This window comes from Periophthalmus magnuspinnatus, chromosome 6 (genome assembly GCF_009829125.3).
Source record: "Periophthalmus magnuspinnatus isolate fPerMag1 chromosome 6, fPerMag1.2.pri, whole genome shotgun sequence".
Lineage (NCBI taxonomy): Eukaryota > Metazoa > Chordata > Actinopteri > Gobiiformes > Gobiidae > Periophthalmus > Periophthalmus magnuspinnatus.
Window position 1 is genome coordinate 23,241,423 of NC_047131.1, and position 21,618 is coordinate 23,263,040.

Consider the following 21,618-nt stretch of genomic DNA (forward strand, 5'->3'; position numbering starts at 1 on the left):
GCGCTGTTGTCCTGCCTCCATCTGTAAAACCTGTTTAAATCACAACCAAAAATGATCATCGCTGGTGTTTTTATTACTCAAAAATACCTTGAAAAACATGCACTCTTACTGTGAACAGGCTCAGCTCCCCACAGATCTGACCTGTAATGTGGCCTCATGGTGCGCCTGCTTGTCCCCATGGAGCTAGATATATTTAACTGTATACTATGAGATATTCCATGGAAAATCAATAACACTTCCCTTGGGAGAAGCAGATGGCGGACCCCTACTTGAAATGTTAGAGCAGTGAAGTGACTTTCCACAAAAATGAATACACCACAAAAACAGGACAACACAGTTTTGCTATCTTTGCTTTTATCTTCGCTGTTTAACTTAATTTTGTTCCATTTCCTTTCCAAATGTTTTAGTTGGACATGGATAAATCGCAGTCATTTGGCGTTATTATCATAATTAGCACAAACAAACAAGGCAGTTACTAGAAGATTCGTAGGCTTTGCCAGTGTTTGAGTCTAACATGAGGCAGAAGACAAAATATGGACAAAACGGTGTTCTTCATGAAAGGCTGAATTGAACTGAGAACCCTTTAGGCAACGGTTGAGTCATGGTAAATGCCAGTTGTATTTATGTTTACTCATCACTGTTTTGAGGATAGAAAGAGACTTGGCTGGCATCGAACGACCATAATTTTGTATTTCACCCTTCACACACATGCACCCAGCTGCTCTGTTTTTGATCAGTGGTGTTGTCATAGAAGTTCAAATGCAAACGTTAGGATCTAGAGATAGATTAGAACACATTGTTGGTGGTCGGTGTTTCATGTTACTAGAACCAGATTGAGTTATGATAGAAACAACCCAAACCAACTGTTCCCAAGCACAAAGATTTACAGATACAGATACAGTTTACAGATAATAGCACTAAAGTTTTCAATGTCTTGTTATTTGGCACAGTTTTATTGGATAGCGCGCGCCTAACAACAAAAAAGATTCAGTGTTGTTATTGAGGCTTTCAAGGCCGGTGTGAAGCCTTTGCTAAACCACAAAACAAGTTATTACACTGTTAGCCCTCCACATGCAGTGGATTTCAGCGTTTTCAAGTTTCAAGATTTTTAAAGAAAGTACCTTTATAATTCCTGTTAATGGCACTCCTATTTCTGTCTGAGCCAGGTCTATTGTTTCTGCCCATCACCATCAATCTGTTCTGTGCAGCCAGGCTCAAGTGGTCCTTGTTGACAGCAGACAGAGCAGTAAACTCAGGGGAGAAGTTTGAGATCGATCACAACATAAAAGAGGCCTGACTTCACCATCACTTATTCTTGGTTATTTATCTGACAGCTCAGTACTTTTCGCTGACGCTGTTTAGTCTGTCCAAGTCACCAAATGACCTCAAAAAGTGCAAGGGTTGTAAATATCATTTCTGTAGTATAAATACATGAAAGAAATGGGCCACTAAAAACATAAATTGGTTAGTAATTTTTTTTTTATAAGGTGTTACTTATCTGCTGGAGGTTTTTCCACCAGCTTTTGCGATATACGATTAAACTTAGCTATCTCCGTGGTGACAAGAAGAAGGCGCACCACCAGGCCAAGTTGTAGGTCAGATCTGTAGAAAGGCGACTTGAAATGCATCTATAGAAAGCAAGATATAGAAAAGACCTGTGTAGTGTACCTTTAATTTGATACAGTTAGAATATTTATTGAAATTGACAAAAAGAAAATAAACTATTGTGAACCAACGCCAAGCTACGAGTTCATGTGTCATGTTTTGAAGTCCAGAACGAAGCTTTCTATTGTTGTCCATTTATCCTACAGGCCTAGTATATAGCTTGATAGTTTTGCAGCGTAAGGCCCCCCTTCTCCTCTGAGACTGCAGAAATGCTGGGTGGCTGCACACTGAGCTATCCTACAGTGACGGGCAGCTATTACAGAGCTGCACTGAGCCATCCTGCGCTGATAACACACACATTTGGCCCTGGTCCTAAGCCTCTACATCAGAAACGTGGGATACACTCGGCGGTCCTTGAATGGGAGTGCTCAGCCTTATCCATTTGTCACTTTTGCTCTTTTCTCCGTCAGTGTTTTTCCTATTGTCGTCCGTTTAGTGACAAATTGCCTCTTGTAACTGTGTCTGCTCCTCTGTGTGTGTGTCCGCAGGGAGATGAGGTCCTGACAGTCATTAAAACCAAAGCTCAGTGGCCGGCCTGGCAGCCCCTGAACCTGTAAGTATCAGACACCTTAATGCAACACAGGCTTTGAGGTCATTGTAATAAAAGTGTTCATTATAAGGCGCAAGTTTAACATAAGTATAGTCTTAGTAGAGGAAGTGCATAGGTCCGAGAAGTATTAGAAGAAAGAAAGTACTGCTGAACATCATTTTTTTAATTTTTTTTTAAAGTTCTATATCACAATCTATCTCAATATCATGAGCATATGAGTATTCACTGTGATATTGTGGTGAAATATATTTTTTTTCCTGGAACATACAGCTCAAAAAAAAAGTTTATCGCAAAAAACAAATTTGTAATATTTAAATGAAAATAACTGTGCTATTTCATTACATCACAGACTGGAGGAAATATACTAGCTTAAAAGTGAACCTGTCCATTTTGAATGATGTAATTACTACAGTTTCCAGAGCGATTAACAATTTAAAACACAATGCTATACCTTTTGAATTGAGAAAACTTAGAGATAAACTTTTTTTTCTTGTTTTGGTTGAACTGGTGTCTAAAGAATAAACATAAAGCTTTATTTGAATACTTTAGTTTGAAGAGAACACTGCACAAAACTGCACACTGCACACAAAACTTCGGTTTCTCTGGATTATATTCGGTGTTGGCGTTGGTCATGAAAAAACACATATCAATTGATCTTTAACAGCGACACGTGGTCCATAGTCCTTTAGTTTACTTCTATTCCTTTGGCTAATGCATCACTATGGACATTTTGCACACTTGTCAAACATGACAGATTTGTGACATTTGATCCCGAGCTCTATTGCATTTATGAGTCATGTTTAGTGGCAATTCAAAGGAATAAAAGCATTGTGAGGTCATAGTGGCTTTTAAAGAATGATTGCTGCTTTATGTAGGTCCTAAAAAAGACTGATTGTGCCTTTAACGATGACTTTAACACCAATTAAAACATATCAGTGTTTGCCTGAAGCTCTGTATGAACATTCAAATTCACTAATGGAATGTATCTCTCAGCAAACATCTGGTGAATCAGCCATTCTATGCTCAGATATTGTGCCATATTATTTTTGCTCTAATGAGAAGAGTGAAAGTACTCACACAAATTAACATTAAAGTCACCTATTTGTAATGCTTTGTGATCTGTTGAGGTGATACAGCTTTGTGTCTGTAACCTACTTGTCTCCATAGGAATGTTAATTCTTTGCCTTGAATGTTCCATGGTGTGACATTATACATATACATACGTATGATCTTGCATTTTGTGTCACTTGCTTGTCTAGATTAACCCTCCACCAGAGGCATAGAAAACCTTTAACAAGCTACATAAAAAGAAACAAATGTTACAAAATTATTAATTTTTTACATCCATGTGTTCATGTTGGCTCTTTACTGCCCTGTCCAGACGAGCCGCCCCCTCCGCAGAGTTCTCAGTGGACCGCACACGTCACCTCATGTCCTTCTTGACCATGCTCGGGCCCAGCCCGGACTGGAATGTGGGTCTGTCTGGAGAAGACCTCTGCACCAAGGACTGTGGCTGGGTCCAACGGCTGGTGACAGACCTCATCCCCTGGGACGCAGGCACAGATGGAGGCATCACATATGAGGTACTGGCCCAGAAAACAGAAAATACACTTCTCACCATAACTTTAAAATGATTGAGCCATGAATTTGGAAAAACATCTTTTGTCATAAATTGCCAAACCTTGTTGATTATGAATTGTTTTCACACTGGGAAACAGAATGGCATCAATATTCATACATAGGAATAACTTGAAAACTGAGTTGGACCTGAGTGTGACTTTATGTCAGAAACACTCTATATAAAGAATATTGTTTTGGGTATTTGTTAGTTTAATACTTCATACTAGGTGTTTATGTTTATAATTATTGTCCCAAAATGAACTTATTTTTATTTTAAAACCTTTGACATGACTAGATAACTTCATAAGATGTGTCATTGAGCACAGCTTTGCTTATGTACCTCTCATAGATGGAGCAGTAATGGCTGCCACCTGCAGGTAGACCCTGTCTTCACACTTCCTTTGTACATTTAAAAGACCTTTATAGTTTCACTTTAATACATTCTTTTGAACAACTCCTGAGGATTGTCTTCTCTGCTCTCACTGGAGACAAGGCAAAAGCTGAACATTAAATGAAACGGATCTATCTACAAAGAGTGACACAGGTGCTGTTCTCACTGCTTTGTTCTCACTTTCCTTTGTCTTGTCCACTGTGAATATTCACCATCAGAAAACCACAACTACAAAGGCACAACAAAGAGAATCATTTATGTTTGTCATATTGAATGTTTCTGTCGAAGGACACGTACACACAAACAATGGTACACATCTGATAATAAATGGTGCATGTAAGATCAGATGTGCTTCATGGTTGTTTATAAACAGTAGAATGAACTATAGCCCTCCTGCACCCTTGTGACGGAATTTGACAGGGACGCCACATTGCTGGTGGTGAATTAGCGGTAATGAATGGCACTGAGTCTGCTTTTAGAGTGGTTTTGTCATTAAATGAAATTGTAGTCAATGATTTATCTTAAAACTAATCTAATTAAACATTAGTGACCCTTACCTGGCGTGGGTGTTATTTTAAAGAGTATAGACCTGGTTTACTTTTCACTTTCTCTTATATCACCAAAAAGAGTCTCTGGAGATGTTTGTGAAAAATATACAACCATTTTTCTACAATGTTTACTGATGTTAATATAGTAAAAATGATGAAATAACAGTGTGCTCTAGCTAATGTGCAGATGTTATAGCCTCTTAGCAGCTAAATCACTCATGTCAGTGTAATAAACACAAAAAAGATTGGTTTACTTTGTGATTTTATTTTGTACAATCGACATTTTTAAGCAGTCAATTAACATTAAGCAAATTAACAGTGTTCAGCAAAAAACATTTAGGATAGTTTCTCTTTAAACTCCTCTCTCTCTCTGCCTAATTAAAAGACTATAATGTTAATGACAATACACAAACATACAGTTTTCACAAAGGGATTGTGGTTGACTCTTTTTTTTTTTTTAATTAAACAAATTTAAAAAAAACAATATCAGTGTAAATATACATTCATTTCTTTTTTCTACACTTGATAATGTGTACATCCTGGTGCACAACAATAATTCACAATCTCTGAAACTCCAATAATGTTTGTTAATTACGGCCGTCGCTGTTAGTTTCTGTGGTAACTCTCCATCACTATGCCTTCCAGTATGGAGTTTGAAGGTGCCGGGATTGCGTGATGTTAACTGCAGGAGCTCTATTGCAGTGGTGCCATATGTTTCATTTTCATACAGTCAGGTTGACTTTGGTTAAAAATATCTTTAAAGTAATAAATGCTCTTGTGGCTGTTCGCTAAGCCATTAGCCCCTTATATCACCATTGTACACAATCTTCTTGTCCTGTCTGGTCATATCTTGTAAATGTATACCAAATTAAAATACAGCTTGTAACAGCCAAACCAAAAGTGCTTATTTTGGTGTGATTAAGGGAAGTGAATTACCAATGAAGAATGTTGGCCACAGAAATAAAATGACCATTTCATATTTTCATAGCTGGGTTTGCTGCAATACTATTATGCTATTAGTATTCTTTTCCCTCTAATAATTCCCATGGCATAAGCTTGTCTTTTAGCGTCATTATTGAGCCTGAGCCCAAAGCTCTCAGGTGTGTTTATAACTGTGGCTCAGATGTGCTCCTCCAGGACTCACTAGTGCTGTGCACATTAAATAATTGGCTCAATGATGACATGAGAAGAATCTTAACACGTACCAGTGAGGTGGGAATCTTCCTCCTTGAAATCCTGATGTGATTATTGCCACATTGATGAATATTTATGACACTGTAGACGGGCCCAAAGATTATGGGGACATTTTGTCACGAAAACAACTCAAATATTCACTTTTATCACACATTAAGATTTCATCTGTATTTTGCAATTCTTCTCTGAACAATCAAACATTCAGTATCACCAATATACTCTATTTTGCATGGTGGTCTGATGGCCACTAAGCGTAATAGACTTTGCTTTTATTGACTATTAAGCACAATGAATAGCATATAATTGTATTCTATCATAGTGTTTTTGGTTCTTGCAGTCTCCAAATAAGCCGACGATTCCTCAGGAGAAGATCCGACCCCTGACCAGCTTGGACCACCCCCAGAGTCCCTTTTACGACCCCGAGGGAGGGGCCATCACTTCAGTGGCCAGAGTGGTCGTCGAGCGCATCGCCAGAAAGGTACAGGATTTCTCTTATCGTGCTGTAGATACTTACATCTGATTTTTTCTCAATAGCTAAATTCATTCTTGCAATATAAATGTACAAAATACTCTGTGCTTGCTTTATTTTTATGAGAAAAATTCAAGGAGCTGTCTGACATTAAATCCACTCATTTATAGTCTCCAGTGATTTGCCTATTGATTTGGCCCTTTTTGACAGGATCACTTGTCCAAAAGTACCCTGGCCTTTCACTTAAGGTTAATTACATATACACTGCTTCTTTTTTCTTTCAGGGAGAGCAGTGTAACGTGGTCCCAGACACTATTGATGATATTGTGGCTGACATTGGACAAGAAGAGAAAGAAGAAGGTACTGCCCCTCTCCCCTCACATCTATCATGTCCACAGGCTACTGCTTGAACCCATGGACCCACACAGTGCATCCTGATTACACCTACATAGGGTCACCACAGCACATGGGGTCATTGCAGCATATTGCATTGGTCTGTTTGAGGCAGCGCTTACATCTGTCAGTGAGTTCACAGCAGGGGTCTGGAGTGTTACTGCGCTCAAGAACACACACTGAAGAGAAGGCGTAACAGGCTCATTATGAACTGTACTGAATATAGACCGAGCACAGGGCATACGCAGCAAATATACTGCCTCTCTCCACTACATAAAAGATCTATAGACCTTCGTAACATCATGGACAATATCATGGAAAATACTATAATGGTACACATGGTTCTGCATCATTCTGTGTTGACCTTTATATTATCATTAGGTTGCAGTGAGATAGCATCTGATTCCTGCTGCAGTAGAAAGACATGAAGTGACTCAATAAGCAACCATAGTACCATAATTTCCTCCACAAAAAAAACCCAAAATACCCTGTCTAATTCTGCATAAAAACTGGTAACCCTGTTGTTTATCCCTACAAATACATTCTAAAATGTGATTCTTGTCTTTTATTTCATTTCTCATGGAGACATAAATTGTGAACTTTGAAAAGAATCCTATTATTAAAACAATTGCAAATATCATCGCTATGCTAGTAAGAAAAAAAAAAGCATTGCGATATCCACCAACAGCAAACAGTTATAAACAAACTTCATTTCCCTGGCCTTTCTGTGTGACCTTTGCAAGTTTTTTGAGTGGTTTTGCCCCTCAACCCAAAACCTAGACCAAAAGTCTTGCTCAAGATCTGGAGATGGGTCCCTATTAAACAAAAACAGATTTGATTCTACACATACACAATGCAATGTAGAAATAATACTGTTTATGCCAGAACTTTAATAAAACATTTTCTCTACGTAAGGGCTGCTCATACAATTCAATAAGAACTGCATCAGGATTGCGAAGAAGCACACATACTCATCTTTTCGCTGGGAGGTGCAGTGCTAACTAGGCAAGGGTTCATTCTGGGCCATGGCTTGAATTGCTTGTATGACTCAATCACACAATCCAGTAGTCAGGTCTTTAGCCCTCTGCCCTGCTGTAGGTTGTGACAGCTTGTGTTAAACAGGAACTGCCGGTAATTGTAGCTTGCTGGCTCTTTTTGCCGATTCAGCACAAATCCTAACAAGATCTCACCCGCCAGATAGATGCCTTCCTCATTCCTCCCTCTCTCCTCCTACCTGTCTACCCTTTTCAAGAAGCTTTCGACTGCTCCCTGTGGCCTACGCTGTCTTCACTCAACAAATGTGCCCCTCTATGCTTTTTGTCAATGGTTCTGCCCTGTCGTTCCATGTTACGCCACACGATATGAGATAAGTCCGTTCTGCTCTCAGCTCCTGTCACCCCCCGAGACTGCTGTTAATTGAAGGGACTACACTTCTGGTGCCACTACCGCCGATAATTGGCCAGGACATTCACAAATCATCTCCCTCTCCCAGTCACCATCTCTGTCCTTGTAGTCAGCGCGTGGCCTCGTGGGCGCTACCTCCCACATTTATCACACTGTCCATGCAGCTTGTGTTATAAAACCCCATAGTGGAAGTAAAGTTTGTTTTGCTCAAGTTTGTGGATACTTTATAATCCCCATAAACTCAACTCCAAAGTGCCGCTTTACCAATGAAACTCGTCTAAATGTAATTGTACAGTTATTATGGTTAACTGTGAACATTAAATGGACAGAGGAGATGTTACACGTTCCTTTTTACTTTTAAAGGGATTTGGCCAAGTAGCAGTTTATGTGTTAATAAAAAGGCACCAAATGTCTACAGTTCTACTCTGTACTTTTATTGCTTAGAAAGGAAATTGCTTTGATAGCTCTATTCTGTATTTCTGTTGTCATAAAGTGATCAGACTGGAGCCATATACTGCAGTAATGTCATTTATAAAGTGTAGTTATCCCCTTTTCATACAGTTTTTCATGAATTGTAAATAAGATAACCATCACCAAGGTACCACAAGATTACTCATGCATTATATTTACCAAGAAACATACAATCCATTACTATAACATGTCTCTGCTTCTGCTATGGCATCAATAACATTAACTGCATGCTTTCTCTTCTATTTCTGTAAATTGCTTCGTTTAAGAGTAGGAATGGTCGGTCCTTATACCCGGTTCAGTCACAATGCTGATGCTAAGTAGCGTATGTTATTTCCATAGTTATTTCTGTATAACCACACAGGTCGTCCACACAGTTAATTCTGTTCTCTATCGCTACACTGTGGGCAATGGAGCAACCCTGAGTTCTTAATTTGCTTTAAAACTCCCATTTTTTTTCCACTAAGCTGCCCAGTGTTTCCAAGTTTTGAACTGATCAGATGTGCCTTTTTAAACAGACTGGTGAGTTGAAATAGAAATAGAAGCACAATCGTCATGAAAAGGACAACAGAATATATAATACACCTGTTAAATACATTTTGAAGTTAATTTGTGAACTTAATTACAACTTCACTTCACTTAATGGTCCGTGCCAAAGACTTAAGAATAATATTGTATTATATTTTTTAGGTATTCACTACAACAGCAAGACAATTATCTGAAATTAGCAGCATTCATATACTCAGCATGATACTCCAAAAATGAGACCAATCTAACCTTTTTGCCCTGGTTCAGATGACACCCCGGAGACATGCATCTACTCGGGCTGGTCTCCCTGGTCGGCCTGCAGCAGCTCCACGTGTGAGAAGGGCCGCAGGATGAGGCAGAGGATGCTCAAGGCTCAGCTGGACCTCAGCGTGGCGTGTCCCCACACTCAGGACTTCCAGCCCTGCATGGCCCCAGGTTGCAACATGGAGGGTAGGGACACACACCCTTCAAAAAAGACTTAATGCTCTCGTCTGTCTACTCACAATTAAGCAATGGTGGAAGGAAATGGAGTACAAGGAGTAAAGTAATGCACGTACAAGTAAAATTGTTAGGTATCTATACTTAAGTTTTTACTTCGCTACATTTGACAGGAGATGTACTTTCTACTCCACTACATTCTTGAATTGAACTAAAAAGTAAAAGGTACTTGATGTGATTTGAAGGGTTATTTTTACCATGTTTAAAGTAACATCCTGACCAAAGTTTCGAGTTCAGCAAACAAAAATAAACATTGATTTGTAATGTTACTATTAACCAAAAACTATATAATTTTAATCAGTATCACTTCAACAAATTAACAACACTTTATCAAAATCAGTGCGAAATACTTTTACTTTTTACTCTGAAAGTACATTTTTAAACAGGTACTTGAATACTTTTACTTGAGAAACTTTTTGCCTGTGTATCTGTACTTTTACCTAAGTAACAAAATTGAGTACTTTATCCACCACTGCAATTAAGCACATTTAAGTCATTAGAATTAGAAAAGAAGTACTGCAAACTGCCAAACTTTTCAGTGTTAGTGATCTGTGTTTTTTCTATTACGAGACTCACCTCTTACTCTTCACAAAGCCATTTCTTAAAACTATACAACTAAACAAATATGAATCTGCATAGGTCCTTTCTTGGTTTTTTTCAGAACTCCATGGAAATTATTATTTACAGTTGCACTCAAGTAGTAAAAATGAGGTAATTAGATATGTGAAATCAGCTGTAGTTCAAATAACTTTTTCACTACCTGGTGCTATGTTATTTTAAGCATTTTATATGACTTGGGGGAAATCAAAGTACTTATTGTGTGCGAAGTAAACAGACTTAATAAATTTAATAATGGCTCCAAACTCAACCCACACAATCACCCAATGTTTTCTGTACCTTATTTAGCCCCAATCATTAATAACAAAAATATAATTGCAGTGAATTTAAAACTGGCTTTCTCAGCTCTTTACCTTCAATAAATAATCGGTAGCAGCTTGACAGAGCACACAAACCAGTGCAACTCCAGGAGCAGTCTTTATAACTACACAGACTCTAAGTGCTTTTTAATTTGCTCTAAGCATGGACAAAAAGGGAAGTTTTATCTCATGCATTATAAGTTAAGAGCCAGCGTTGTTGCCAGCCTATATCAAAACGGCAAACGGCTAAGACTAATGTAACATAAGTGCGTGACTGGTTGAGCAGGAAATTTAATCATTTTAAATTATATAAAACTTTATGTTTTGTCAGTGCAGTGAAAGTCAATAGAACCAGTAGTGACATGTCAGTTTATTTATCTAATGCATAGTAGTAGCAATAAAGATGTATCCATAAAAATCTATGTGTAATTTAAAAACAACAGCTTATTCTTCATGAAGTTGCCCACTAGACTCAAGCTGGTCTGTGGTTCTGTTTTAATGCTGTTGTAACTCAGATAAATTGGGTGAAATTGGAACATTTTAAAAGCAGAAATCACTCTGTCTCAAACCACAATCAATGCAGAACAAACTCTCAGATTTAAGCCATAAAAGGACCTCAAGATGAATTGATTTGAATATTTCTAAATGCAATTAAAATAAGTGTGTATCTCTCCAGAGGTCATTAGTGGCTAAATATGTAAAAAATGCAGTAAGTTCTTTGCCAAGTATTCAGTTGCAGATGATTCATTATGTTCTATGTATGAAAGCAGCTTGACGTTACATGGAGAATTTATGATGTTTCCCCACCTGCAAAAGTAAATACCCTTTTCAAAGTCATTGCAAAGCTGATCATTTGGTCTACCCCTTTTGTGTGGCTCTTATTAGCGTAGAGGAAGCATATTTGGTATTCAGATGTGATTTTCTGTGTATATTACAGGGCTACAATAGCAGCATCTCATTTCATACATACAGTAAGATTGCATTTCTTTGTAATCCTTTAACAGTTTGTGGCTTTCATTTCCTGGGCCACGAGAGCAATCAGTGAAGGTGCAAAATAATAAGCAGATTAGCGGCAGGTATTAATGTAATCCTGACAAAAGGGCGCACTGAACGGAGATGCTAGATTCAGCCTTCAGCTGATTAAAACACAAAGCCGCAAGCCTATTAGAGCTATGCAGCCATTGTAAGTGTTAGAGGGAGAACACCGATTATACATCTTTTTAGAGACAATTGGAGTGTGTGTGTGTGTCTGTGTGTGTGGGGGGGGGGGGGGGGGAATGTTGATGTATGAGGCAACACAATGGAGATGCAATATTTATATCACCACGGAAATTCAGAAATTGAACTTTAACAATAACTTTAACTCAAGAGAATGATTGGTGATCTGTCATGTGGGTGACATTAGCAAGCCAAATGCAGAACGCATTTACTTAAATAAGACCAAACTTGGTAAATTGCTTGATAAACAACATATAATATAAATACTGTCATAGGCTTTATTTAAAACTTTTCTTTTGGAGGCTGCTTGTCTCCATGGCAATGTTAATGCTTTTCCCAGGATGTTTGTATTAGGTAGTCTATTTGACTACTTCTATGAAATAGGAAACATCAAAACATTTACACTTTTGGTCTTATATCTTAATGTAAAACACAGTGAAATATTTGGTTGAGAATTTATGCTACTGTTGTCATCCTTAGATAGAGTCACATTTAGCTGTTAGTAAGTCAAAGCACATTGATGCTGAGCCGTCCAGACACATGGGTTATTACTGAATCATACAGAGAATGCTCTGCAGTTGTTGTCTTGTCAGAGCTGCTTCACTCATATATTCACATGCAATGTTCAGAAGTGCCATTAGTGACAAAGTCATTGCCGCTGTCAGTAAAATGCCAAACATGCTAACTGTATTTTTTTGCCTGTTCTTTTACAGCCTACTGTTTTGGTTGATGGGAAAAATAAGAAAAACCAACCAATCGTGAAAGCAAAGTCGTTGGTATATGTAAGATCATGACTACTGAGGCATTCTAAAGTGTCTGACATAAATCACATAAGTGAAAGGCAGGGCAAACTGCAGCACCACAAGGAAACTCTGCTGATTGGATAGTCTAATTACTTCAGTGGAGCATAAAGCTTATACGAGGCTTAGCTGTTAGTGCTGAGCTGCCTCCTTCATCCAAAAAGATTAAACTAGGATTTCATGGTCTTTGTCTTGGAGTAAAAGACACCACACTTTCATTTTGTCACAGATTGCACAACAGCAGAGGGAGTGTTCTGAACCTAATGAGCATGCTCAGACAACGGGGTAAGGTTTTAGCACAGGGTACGGTCGCAGTCCCTGTTCAAGCTAATCCTGATTTCAGAGCAGACAGATGTTGTGAAGGATTTTTACCAAAAAAAGTTTTAGTTCTGTTCTTCAAAACTGTTTTCTTTACAAGCCCTCGATATCCCACAAATCCTATTTTTGAGAATGAATTTTGGTTTTGAAAATGGTCTGGAGGCTGCTGACTTTTCAGCTTGTATTTATAAAACTTTATCATGAAGAGCAATGCATTTTTATAGGTTATTTCTCCCACTGTCCAATAATCAATGTAAATGTGAATCTAAATGACTGTTAGTGATTAAGTACGGGCGTGAATGGTTGTCTTTCTTGGCAAGTGCTGCAATTTACCACTGCACAGGGCAATGAGGACACTAATGAGAACAAACAGTAGAAGATTAATGATGGATATTAAGTTATCAATACAGTGTCAATAAGGGATGTTTAGTTCCAGTCCTTTACAGGAGCAGGCAAACAAGCACGTGCATGTTAAAATTTTGAGTCAGAACTTTGTCACTGAATAAATTATACTTCTTACTTAGAAATTAGTTTGAAAGATTGCCCTGCCTCTGACAACATGATCTAATAGTTGGGCTTCGTACAAGCATTTCACAGTTTTGGTGAAGTTGTCAATGCAGAATAAATGTAGACATATTTTCTGACCTCTTCTTTGCTCGTGGGAGTCTAGCTCAGAGTGTTCAAGGCTCTCTCCGCTTGCGTCCTCCACTGTCTATTGATTATCAGACAGATACATGGATAGCCCTGTGCTCCAGAGACCATGTCCTTTGTATCCATTTAGCCATGTGTGGAGATTGATAATTGTGTGCTCCAGGAGACCTATGATGATGGAGGTGATTAATAATCTCGGGGAACACTCACTCCCACGAGGCCCCTCTGAACTGCAGATACCTGGATCTTTTATTAATGACACACTTAGTTCCACTTTATTAGGCCACAGTCGGAAAGCCGTGCTGCTCTGTGAGGAAAAGAGAAGGCAGGGAGTTTCAGTATCAAGTGAGCTGAGGCTAAGCAAATACCAGCCAGTGATCCTTAAAATGATACAAGTTAGTTAACTGTTGGCTATTTAAACTTGACTTCAAAACACACACCAAGGTTACTGTATGTGCAGTAGTGTATACCACACAAATATCGCACTTGAACTATTAAAATTTCCATCCAGACTGAGGAGGTCAAAAGGTGCACTATGTATTTCTGGAGGGGTAACTCTGGAGAGGTAACTCTGCTCATAGTAAGAATGTATGTAGCAATAAATGTTAAGATGGGTAGATAAAAGTATTTCCCTACTGTGTAAGATTCCAGGGGGTGGCAGACTCTCAACCACAAAAGTTACATAGTGCTCCTTTCAACTTTGCAAAAAATGTAGCACTTGTGTTCTTACGCTATAGTAACACACCGAAAACAGAATTCCTTCAGGCAGATAAACTGGCATGCACATATGGGGCCATTGTATTTCAGTAATGATTTTGATTGATGGTTGGTGATGTTTTGGTTCTGCCCAGCTGGTGACCTTATGTGCTTATACACCCTTTATGTCTTTAGGAAGAATAAACCTAATCGAAATCAAACACACCAGCCCCAGTCAACAAGACCTCGAGTTCATTCCGGCTGATATGTGCCAGCCAAACAGAAGCTCCCAGTGGGGTCTGCACTGGGAAAGGCCAGTCCCTTCAGGTTTAGGTCTTATTAAAGGAGTCTTGACAAGACTGTTTGAAAATGTCACTCACAGATAACTTAAGAGACTGAAACCAGGCCCCAGATGCAGCCTGTGACCCAAAGTCAAAGTTTCTAGTTGAGGTCAAGTTCTGTAAGGAAAGACTGTTAACAAAATTGTGTATCAGTTTGCAAAAGCACACACAATTTATGTGTGCAAGTTTGAAAAGACAATAATAAAAGACCAGACCTCTGCCAAGGCAATGACAATGTTATATGCCTAGTCCTGCACTTCAACATCTGTAGAGCAAAGTGACCTAAAGACAGGATTTTAATACAAATTTGTTGTTCGTTTTGGATAACACTCATCAACATGTGTATGTAAATGTTCCTTTGCTTTGTGTCAATCCAGTCAATGCCTAACTTGTTTCTAAGGTATTGATTTTGACGGCAGCCTTGATATATACTGGACTGTAAGATTAAGGTACTTTATTATAATTGTAGTGGCTAGAGTAGAGAGCAGCCACAGTTCAGGACCCGGGGACCCACCTCCATCTTGAACTTGAACTATACTTTGATCAGGAGTAGCATAGCAACAGGATTTGCCTGTTGTGCATTGTGGTTGATGTAATTCATCACATGTCCAGGAGTGGACCAGAGACAAGATTTCAAAGGGAAAATGTTTTAAAATAAAGACTAAATTCCAGCTCCTCAGACCAGACATTGTGCAGACCAGATGACCACCTTTGAAACATATAAATGTTCTGTCTAGCTCAAAAATCAAATCCAGAGCCTTCTTGCTGTGAGGTGAGAGTGCAAGCCACTCACCATGCTGCAATATATTACAGCAGTAAAGCCATGTTTAGTTCATGAAAACTTTCAGAACTAATGGTATAGAAGCAGGCCTATTTATAGCATGTGCAGATGGCAGCACCTGCAAGTAGAATCAGCACACATAGGTCATTAATAACAACACTCTCCTGCACGTGCACGATATGCCTAATTTACACCAAAGTGCTAAATGATATTCCATAACATACTTACATCCCTGTGTGTCTGCCAGAGCCGTCCACGTGCATGATGTCGGAGTGGATCAGCTGGTCACCCTGCAGCGTGTCCTGTGGGATGGGCATGAGGTCCAGGGAGAGATACGTCAAACAGTACCCCGAGGATGGCTCTCTGTGCCAGCTCCACACTGAGGAGACCGAGAAGTGTGTGGTCAACGATGAGTGCTGTGAGTACACTTGGCCTGTCTCAATGAGTACACAACCAGAACCCATCACATTAAGCCAGTACCACACGGCAGTCTGTATGGCATGTTTGTAGCAGCAGAATTGCTCATCAAAATTTAGTGTTACAATCATTGTGAAAAGATGACACATCACAATTTTACGATTATGCACATTTATTGGTATCATGAGCAAACAACATTGAAATTTGTAATTCACTTTCATTCACACTGTCTGAAGATGACCACATGTCCTCTAGTATGTGATCAGCTTTATGAAACTTTCTGAACGATCAAGTCAAAAGTGAATGTGACATAATGATAAAATGTGACACTATAAAGACCACTTTACATGTAGCTTTCTTATTTTAGCTTCTAAAATTCTCACAATTATTATATTTTTTGTTCTTATGGTTATATTGACATTTTTAGGGTAGAGCCAGTGCACACAAAAAATAGTCAACTACCTCTTACTTTTTATAGTAGTAGTATGTTTTTTTCTTGTCTCCCAGCGCCTAGCAGCTGTGTTGTGACCGAGTGGGCAGAGTGGGACCCCTGCAGTGTGACCTGTGGGCTGGGTGTGAGGAGGCGAGAGCGCATGGTAAAGATGCCTCCTATTGACGGCTCTATGTGCAAGACTGAGGTGGCCGAGGTGGACAAGTGCATGATGCCGGAGTGCCGTAAGTCTACAATAAAAAGCAAAAAAATAAAAAAAAACATTAGTGCATATGGCAGGGTTTGGTTTATCCATGTAGTTAAGTGGCAGGTCTGAAAATTCCATTCAAAATGCAGGAACAGTTTACACAGCCAGGAACACAATTTTCTGGCAGATTAAACATTGATTTTACAAAAAAAAGTGTTGTTGTCTATTTTATTCGTCTAATATAACTGTTGTGTAATTTAGATAATTAGAATTAGAGCATTAGAGAAGTTTGTGTTTTTATTGTTAGCCCTTATTAGGGTTGCTAGGTAACACTCATGAAATTACCTCTACATTTCTCACATATGCTGCCCCTGTGCACGCAGGAAGTGAAATTATAAACTTCACCACATTAAAAAAAAAAAAAAAGTCTTAGATATAATAACAACTATGTTTTAGTGAACTTAGTAGTCTAACCAAAGCTGTCATGTGCACTTTAAGAAAAGAAACACATTGAATAAAACAGACATGGGTGTTTTATGCAGATACCATCCCGTGCATGCTAACGCCTTGGTCGGACTGGAGTGAGTGCAGTGTGACTTGTGGGCGGGGCCTAAGGACACGACAAAGGATGCTGAAGTCCGATCCCGCTGACTGCACTGAGGAGCTGGAGCAGACTGAAAAGTGCATGCTGCCAGAGTGCCGTAAGTACCTCACTACATGTTAACATTACAGTGGCCTTGATAACAAAACTCAAATGACTATGGGATTGTTCAGTGTTCATCATCACAGCTTGTTTGGGTCCAACAGTTCCATAGACACAAACAGGATGAATTAATGACAAGTCAGGGGCAAGAAACTGTTTCATGCTAAATAATATCAGTGGGTGTATCTATTTTTCCAATAAATTAGACAGTTTGAAGCACTGTTTTGTGGCCTACATTTATAAAGGTGAAAAACATCAAACCAGACTACACTTTGGTGCAGTTACATCTTTTTCAAATAGCGTTGTACAAAGTCCTGGAGCGAATCTGCTAAAATGCCATTGCAGTGAATGAAGCTTAAATTCCATTGGACCCTGAAATGGCCGAAATACAGTTATGACATCATCACTTTGCAATCATTATCATAGCAAATCGTAAAGACCAATGACTCATGAAACAAAATTAGTCAAGAGCTATGATTTCCAACAGAACTATCAGAACAATTCTCAAAAAGGTTCTTCTTCATTCAAAGTATTCAAAGTGCGTAGCTGCCTGAGACTGTCCACCTGTGAAGAAGTGGCGCCCCCTGTGGTGCTCTGTGTCTGTGCCCTCAGGATCACTTCTGCCGCACTACATTTACCTCTGACGTGATTTATTCTCCCACAGCTTCGTGATGCATCTCAGCAATTATTGAGCCTGCCCCGCTTACCTGGCCTCAAAGCAGGGCCTTGTATGGTCCATATTTCTGGGAGCCACCTGCAGGGGAACAGCATGGCTCCTCGAGATTGGACAAAAGCCCTGAGCTATTGGACACTGCACATCACTGACAGATGAAACATTTCAGAATGGCTGGAAAAATATATATATTGCTGTTGTTTGAATGCATGGTTTAAAATGGGTGGAATAAAACAAAGAAACTCTGGCCTGAATTTGAAGGTATAATGTTATGTATTGAATATGTAATATGTTTGTCAGTGATGTAGGACTCTGCATTGCTCCAATTCAACTGCAATGCACATGTTTTTATATCTGCATTTCTCTGCATTACTCTGTTTTATATACGTTTTTAAACAAACAACTAATTGAGGCATAGTAAACAAATACTTATAGGGCCCTCAAACATTAAACAGATGTTGTAAAGAAGAAAAGTTTTGTGTTGTAGATTTATTATACCAGTAAAAGCTCATTGATCACCCATCGTTAACACCTTAGATTAAAAGTCTTTTGTACCTGGTTCATTGATTCTGCATAAATCTGCAAAGTTATTCAGCCCCTGTGATTTTTTCTTTTTTTCTTTTATTCTTTTTTTTCTCGTAAGCCCTAAGCAGCCATATTTGTTTTTGATACGGATTGCCATACTGCATGCCCCCTGGCTAATCCACCTGTCAATCAATCTGGTTTCCCTCATCAACCTAAAACACAATGGGTAAAAATCCTTCAGCTAAGACAGTCCTGACCAAGTCCAGCTCAAGACTCGGAGATGTATACCAGGGTGTGGCACTGCGGCGCCCACTTTTCTTGATAAGATGCCCCAGTGGCATTGAAGGATGGGTCAAATGCACAAAACAGATTTCCCTCCAAAGACAGTAAAGTGTAACTTACCTTAACCTTAACCTCGTGCCTAAGTATTGGAAAAGTGTGTATTCTTATCATGTATATCTAGCTGCAAGCCACTAACTACAGCCAGAGGGGGGTTTATAGGGCATATATTTTCTGATAGACCTAGGTGACTGCAAATATGTTTTAAAATATTGAGGTCATTTCTTTTTATGTCATCTCCAGCTATTGACTGCATGGTGTCAGAGTGGTCCGAGTGGTCTGAATGCAACAAGTCTTGTGGTAAAGGTCACACCATTCGCACCCGCATGATCAAACTGGAGCCTCAGTTTGGGGGCAGCCCATGTCCCGAGACCATCCAGAGAAAGAAGTGCAAGATCCGCAAGTGCCGTCAAAAGGCCAAAGAGGAGAGGGGAGGAGCCGGCAACAGGAGGAGGCGGGGCAAACAGGGCCAGGATGCATCTGTGGAAGATCAGCAAGGTTAGTCAAACAGCATGTTGACTTCACACTTTAAAAGAAGTACGATTTTGATGTAAAATTCCATAAACACTTACTTAACTGTGGCTCTAAATATATTATATTCAGATAAAAAATAGTTTATACTGATAATAATATTAATCCAGATTTATTCTTAATTACAAAAATATGATAGCAAAGTTTTTTGGGTTTTTTTGTTGTTGTTTTTTTTGTTTTTTGTTTTTTTGTTTCTCAAGATGATTTTTTTTTTATCAGGAAGTTCAATGAGCCGTTCATTTGGATTGACATTTTCACTGTTGAAATCCAGTTGGTTTAAACCTAAAATACTCCTCTAAATGGAATGGCTACCTAAACCCCAGCATTTCCAGTCAATCATTATCAGTGCTAGTGCAACCTCTGCTTCTCAGTGAGTTAATTCTGGAGGATCTGAGCTTTCACATGAGGCATGGTCTGTCTATATACTGAGATGAGAATAACTTGTTTTTGTTCTTTATATGCAGATTAATTTTCTGGCATGTTCAGTTGTGATTGTTTTTTAAAACTGTAAGAGTGCAGGCTGCATACAGTTCCTTTAAAAAGATTCCTGCCATGTAAGAAGTACTTACTGCTTGTGACAAGTGAGGCAAAGGGGATCTATGTCACCTACAAATCCACAAAATGTCACTTTGTCAAAAAAAGTGAAATTGAAGCTTTACAGACCGTGTCACATTTTGGTTTGTATGATGGTGATAGAAGATGTGAGTAAAAGGACATAAGCTGGACTCATGCTGACAGCAGACACCAGTGGCACATTTCCTGGATAAATGAAATAAATAAAACAACATTTTCACATCAGTACATAAGTTAGAGAAATCACAGGGAAATTTTGTGAGTCAACGTCTTAAAGCAACAATGTTAAGATATGCCCAGGAAACACGTTCAGTATTTAGAACATTTCAAACATTGCAAAGTTGGACTGCATAGTTTATAAAAAAAAAAATATTATGGATGTTCCAAAATCTCTTTATTTCTGGCAATCAGTAGACAGATGTCATTTCCATATATTTTTTCCAGGTTGCCGGATGCAGGGCTGGAGCAGCTGGTCAGACTGTTCAAAGCCATGTGGTGGTGGAATCCAGGAGCGCTTCAATACAGTCAAGAAAAGGCCAAGAGCGGGTCAACCAGCAAACTGCAAAGATCGCAAGGAGATTCGTGCATGTAACGTCCATCCCTGCTAGGGGGCACTACTGAGCTACACAAGCAATGGGGAGAGGGAAAAATAATGGTGACATCATGAGGTGGACACAACTGATTGACAAATAAATGTTAAAGTGTTTTAGCAAAGCCATTTTAGATATTTTGATTTGAGTGACAGGGCTGACTTCTTTAAGGTCACTATGAAGGTTACAGTTAATACAAGTGGTCTGAATCCATGACTTAAATTGACAGATTTATAATATAGCCATAGACATAAAGTGTAAGGATTTCAACACCACATTACTACTTTATGGATAGTAGCAATAGAAATTAACTATTTCTTTTTGTGAATCAATATTAAAAATGTACATGATGAGAATGTTAATTGGTAAGGCAACTTGTTGTAAATGGCTCTTGTAAAATAAAACCTTGCTAAATGTTAAATATAAATCTTGATTATTAGCCCTAATCAGATGGATTTGAGGAGGTCCCTGGAGACTCTGGCGGTACTGTGTATGTACTCCCACTAACTACCCTTATAAAAAACACTGCTATGTAAAGTAAACATTGACACATTGAAAATGAGATGTTTTATACTATTGGAGTTAGTCTTTCTATAATGTACTGTTATTGTTATTGTCCTTTCAGCTAATGTAGCATTAATCTTCACCAGGTCTGCACACACCCTCTTCAAGCATGTGTCAATATGGTTTTGGCGCTAGACTGTCCTCAGTAAACTTGATGGAAATATATGTGATATGGCCTAAAAACATTGGAAAGAAACAACCAACTGTCAAAGAGAAAAACGACAAAATGGTTGTTAATAAATTGTGTATCTTAATATCCCTGTAATAAAACAATATTTTTTTTTGCGCCTTATCTACTCCTTCATTCATTTTCTAAGGATGCCATTTTTATTATTTTGATGTCAGGAAGAGCCACATTTTTGTTGTAGATTAAAATCTGACTGTACTTCTGTGTGTTGGTTTGAGACACAAGTCCGCTCAGTGACTGTTAGAGCACATGTATATGTTTCAGGCACCAAAGTTTTATTTCAGATGTCGCTTACTTCATTCTGGCAGAGGCAGACTTTCTTTGTATCATGTGACTATTTTGTAAGAAACCACTTTACAATAAAAAATAAATGTGAAAGGTTGCTTTTTGTTCATTGTATTCATTCATATTTGACTGACTGACTGATA

General features: G+C 38.7%; 1 protein-coding gene across 1 annotated transcript in view; it reads left to right on the plus strand.

The window, feature by feature from the left end:
• Positions 1 to 21,572, plus strand: part of spon1b (spondin 1b) — a 94,829-nt gene extending 73,257 nt beyond the window's left edge. The window contains exons 7-16 of the mRNA XM_033968032.2: positions 2,154 to 2,218; positions 3,597 to 3,798; positions 6,306 to 6,446; positions 6,722 to 6,797; positions 9,498 to 9,680; positions 15,698 to 15,868; positions 16,375 to 16,542; positions 17,048 to 17,206; positions 18,989 to 19,243; positions 20,294 to 21,572. Of these exons, the coding sequence (XP_033823923.1) occupies positions 2,154 to 2,218; positions 3,597 to 3,798; positions 6,306 to 6,446; positions 6,722 to 6,797; positions 9,498 to 9,680; positions 15,698 to 15,868; positions 16,375 to 16,542; positions 17,048 to 17,206; positions 18,989 to 19,243; positions 20,294 to 20,457 (1,584 nt within the window). The 3' untranslated portion in view covers positions 20,458 to 21,572. The remainder of the gene's footprint in view (positions 1 to 2,153; positions 2,219 to 3,596; positions 3,799 to 6,305; positions 6,447 to 6,721; positions 6,798 to 9,497; positions 9,681 to 15,697; positions 15,869 to 16,374; positions 16,543 to 17,047; positions 17,207 to 18,988; positions 19,244 to 20,293) is intronic.
• The last annotated feature ends 46 nt before the right edge of the window (positions 21,573 to 21,618 follow it).